At 32.2% G+C, this 4,879-nt stretch overlaps 1 protein-coding gene across 1 annotated transcript; it reads left to right on the top strand.

The window, feature by feature from the left end:
* Positions 1-1,304: 1,304 nt before the first annotated feature.
* On the top strand, positions 1,305-3,981 carry LOC104507935 (coiled-coil domain-containing protein 102B-like; the record flags this gene model as incomplete). The annotated part of the gene is made up of 2 exons (XM_010149380.1): positions 1,305-1,910; positions 3,767-3,981. Coding segments are annotated over exons 1-2 (821 nt in total), but the record flags the coding sequence as incomplete, so codon positions are not given.
* Positions 3,982-4,879: the final 898 nt, after the last annotated feature.

The following is a 4,879-nucleotide window of genomic DNA, read 5'->3' as shown; positions in this document are numbered from 1 at the left end:
TTCTAGGCTGCTCTTTGTTTCACTTATTTAGTTGGATCATCTTGGCTTTATAAATTAATTCATAGATAGGTCTTAGCTATACACTCTGAATCTATTCTGTGGGGAAGTCTTTTTACATCATGGTCATCTTTATATGATAAACAATATATAGAGATGTCTCCTATTTGGAATGGGGTATCAGGATTAATTTTTTTGTTTCCCAAGCATTTCTGGGACTAGGTCAGGCAACAAGAAAAAGACTCAACCTTGATGAAGCTTTGGCAGTGGCTGTTTTACATCTGTGTAGTGTTGTTGTGGGGGTTCATGCTGCTACAAGAGATAATGATAGTGGAGTTGTAATCCTTTACTGTGCTTTTCCTTCTCTTCTCTTATATCCATACTTGAATACAACAGTTCTCCAGAAGCTTCTAAAAAATGGCAAATAAATGTCCTAGAAAGCACTGAAATGTTGAAAATAGGTGGGAAACTGGAACCAAAAACTGCAAAAACATCTATTCAGCTGAAATGAAACATGATTTAATCAGAATGCCAAGAGTATCTACTCTTCACCATTTTGTTTACTGCATTAGCCTTCTACATTTCAACTACAGATATTAACATATAACATATATTCTGTAACATATAAACATGATTTTTTTTTAAAAGGATTTTGAAATATAAGAGCAATTTTTTTTACTTTGAGCAACTAATTATTCTACTGGAATAGCCGTAAGATTGCTTGCCTTTGTTATTTCAAAAAAACAAAAACAAACAAAATACCCCCACATTTTTCTCACAAATCTTATAAAATCCAGAGGTCATGTGTTTTTTAGATATTAATTTCCCCCACCCCACCCCGCCCTTAGCCAAATTATAAGGTAAGTTTTACCTAGTATGAAGTTCCTCAGTTTGAGAAAGAAGGCAAGTGAATCAGTGAATTCTAAATGCTTTCCTCTTCCTAGATATTTAAAATACATATTGATTTAATTTAATCTTGTCTTGAAGGAAGAAAGGTTTGGCTTGGTTTCTGTAAACTCAGAAATTTCTGAGAGCACTATGATTATGTAATGACACATTCTTTGCTACAATTCTTAATCAAGTAATAGGTATGTCTTTTTATGCTGTACTCGAAGTGTTACATAAAATATATTTTAATAGCTATTTCTTGTTGATAAAGCACATTTCTAAAATACCAACTGTATTATTAAGATTATCTCACTATTGTAACAGTAAAATAAATTACCGTTTGAGGTTGTTGTTATAAGTTAATAGAAAGAAGCTAAGATATTGTCTGTCTTTGTCTTTTTCAGGAGTGAAATTAGATTATGAATCAAAACATCAATTTAAGCTCTGTTCAGGAACTTATGGAAGAGACGCAGGTTTTTGAGACCCAACCAAGACAACCTTATAGATTAGATGGGAATTTCCAATTAGGTGGCCATCTGTGTAATTCATGGCTGCCATCTCAGAGTTGCTACCCATATTCATCTCATTATCCATATATGCATACAAATTTCGACAGTGATTGGGAAATATTTGAAGCAGTAAGAAATCGGGAACTGGAGGAAGTCAAAGCCAGAGCTGCCCAAATGGAGAAGACCATGCGCTGGTGGTCAGACTGTACTGCTAACTGGCGGGAGAAATGGAGCAAAGTTAGAGCAGAAAGAAATAAAGCCCAAGAGGAAGCAAGACAATTGAGAATCAAATTAGACAGTGTTGTAAAAGAACTGAGTATGTTTAAAAAAATTAATCAAAATTTAGTGAGTGGGAAGGAAAACTTGGAAAATGTATTTGCTTGGAAAACAGAATTCAATTGCTCAGAAATACCTTATATTAAAAAAGACCTAAATCAGCTAATATTACTGCAACGAGAACCTGTAAAAGAACTGAGGAAAACCAACAAGACTCCTGGGGTAGAAGACACAAAGAAGGTAAAGAATGGGGATTTTTTTTTTTTTTTTAATTTGTGAAGAAGTGGGAAATTATGGATGTGTATTTAGAAACGTGATTTTTCAAGGATTTTGACCAAGATACTACTTCAATACTACTTCAATAGCAAAACCACTTTTTTTCACTCATCTAAAGTTCCTGATATAGAGAAATAGAAAAAACAATTCATACCCTTCAACTATAGCTAAACATTTAAGTAACAGAGTCAGACTGTTATGTCCAATAGCTTTGAGTATTTTTCTGACTTTCTCTCATGTTTTAAGGTAAGAGATCACCTCTGTTATATGAATTCTCCACGGTTTGTATACTTTTATTTTTACCTCCAAAAAAGCAATGTAGGTTCTTGGCTTCTAAGATAAAATCATTTTGTTCTCCCTTAACACAACTTCTACAATGTGGGAAGACATGAGGCAATTTCTTTTGCAAAGTTGCAAGATTTTTTGTTTGGTAAGGAGAGCAATTAAGTTGTTAGGCAGAATTAAACAATCAAGTATGGGCATGGTTTAATACAGCTCTTAGTTCTATACAAAAGAACCAGTTATATTCATCAAAATGGAACTATTTGTTCATGTCTTACCAGTTTTAATTCTGTGTCTTGGCATGTATTATATAGTCTTCATAGAAAACACCATGTTAAAACTATAATTATTATTTGTCTGAGAGATAGAAGTCATTGTAGATGTAGGAAATTTTTTCCTACATTGTAGGATGTAGGAAATTTTTTGCTTCTATTAAATGAAAATAGTCAGGATCCTAGGTCTGAATATGTTATGTTCAGAATCTTCACTCAGTCTGTAATGCACATAAATTACATTATACCCATTTGAATTAAAACCAAAACAACTATAGTGTTAGTATTGAGAATAAATTTGGCTAAAAATGACATGCCTTTCATATTTTTGGGCAGACAAGTGGGCTATAGGAAGGAAATGATGCAAAATATACTTTAATTGTTTCTCTTTCTCCTTAGTATAAAATAATGCACTACTTGAAAACTGAAACTTTATATGTGAATGGAACACAGTGTTTTATTTTCAGCAGCTTCCAGTATTTTCTGATGTAGATTTCAGGCATTCTTCTAAGAGCTCAAAAGTGTGTGTTCACAGAGTGGTGTGAAATAAGACTGTTAGTAATCTGCTAAAATGAGATTAGTTTTTAAACAAAATTTGCCAGAAGTGATAAAACTTAAATGTATTTCTAATGTAAATTATTGTTTATAAGAGAAGTTCAGTCTTTTTAATAAGTATGTAATTTATTTTTAATTATCTCTTTCTAATTGTTATTAGTTTTGTTTACATTTTGCATGCAAAACATGTATCTTAGATATTATAGTGTTTTTAGTTACTGAATGGGATCCAAATCTGTATGTTATACAAGTAACTTCAGTCCTTGTACAAAACTTGTGTGAGTCCATCAACTGCTTCAACATGATTTACTTTAGGAGTTTAAGAGTTTTCAATGTAGAGTTCCTCAATATATTATTTGTATGCATAATTTGCATTCCTGGTTTTGTTAATTCTAGGATTCTGTCTTCACTGTACTTACAGACAGCTAATAATAATTGGAATCTATTTCTTTAGTGAAGATGCACTAGAAATATTTCAGATATGAAGCTTGTCATAACTGAATATGTTACAAAATGACAGTGATACACCTATAATAACTTTTTGCACATTCTATACATATGCAGTGCAACTATACAAGATGTTACTTATTCTCTTTTTTTCTCCTGTATGACTCAAATGTTTAGAGATTTGATAGGCCCTGCAGAAGTTATGTTAGACTTTTTCCTTTATTAATATTTTTTCTTGGCTGTCATATTTTTCTGTTTTCTCAGGATGTAGGGATAATCAAACCCCAAAACAATCACAATAAAAAAATCACTTCAAAGTCTCCTGATTACTTTCCCAATGGAGTTCCAAGCATCTATGTGGAGGAACCTAAAAAAAATTTGGACAATACAGCTAAGACAACAGAGAATGATTTAATACATGTTTCTGTCTTGCATTTGCATTTGGCTGAGATGCAGAAAATCTTACAAAAGGAAAGAGAGTAAGTGCAAAATATATGCTAATCTGGGAAATTTCTATTAAAAATAAAGGTGCTTAAGATACCTTCTAAAATAGAAATAGTGTTATTTGTCTTTTGTACCTCATATGTTCTTATTTCTAACCTTTGTTAATTGGTATTTAAAAGGCTTTGATAAGAATTCAGAGAGAAAATTCAGGATAATGACTTTTTTTTCTTAATATTACTGAAATCAATGTTTCCATGTTTTGTAAACATTTCACAATGGTGTTTATTGTTTTCCTTGGATTTTCTGTCATTTAAATAAGAAAGTACAGTTAATTAAAACATTATACTTACTAGCAATTTGTTATCAATACAGTGGTATCCACTGTATATTATGCTCAGTTATTGGAGTGCATTTTGCATAATAACAATTTTTCATATACTCTACCAGCAGACTTTCAAACAGTCTGACTGCAGAATGACTAAGGCCATTTTTCTCCAGTTGATATATTTAGGGTCCTAGGTACTTAATTTTTGAATAGCAATCACAGCATACTATATGCATATAGAAAACTTTCCTTTTAGAAAGGAGGTAATTTTTCAACTCCTATTATTTAGTGGCTCCTTAAATGAAATTTTAATAAATCCTGGTTCTATCTCCTGGTTTTGTTTTTTCGGTCATGTGCCTCTCTAGCTAATTTGATACTGTACTTTATAGAGACAGGTTTTGACATTATCCCTAGATATATACTCACTCTGATATACAGTAATAAATTTACTGGCACATGGTGAGAACTGGGGCATGTCTACACCATGCAACATACGACAGTGCCAAACTCAGGCAGCAAATGCTCACAGAGGAGTGATTTCCACATAACAGCAGTATAACGACTCCCTCTCTAGGTCACTTTGGTCAACATTTCATAGAATCATAGAA

Source organism: Eurypyga helias, unplaced genomic scaffold (assembly GCF_000690775.1).
Source record: "Eurypyga helias isolate BGI_N326 unplaced genomic scaffold, ASM69077v1 scaffold15660, whole genome shotgun sequence".
In the NCBI taxonomy this organism is placed as follows: Eukaryota; Metazoa; Chordata; class Aves; order Eurypygiformes; family Eurypygidae; genus Eurypyga; species Eurypyga helias.
The sequence above is the reverse complement of the archived record's forward strand: the minus strand, read 5'-3'. Positions and strand labels throughout refer to the sequence as shown.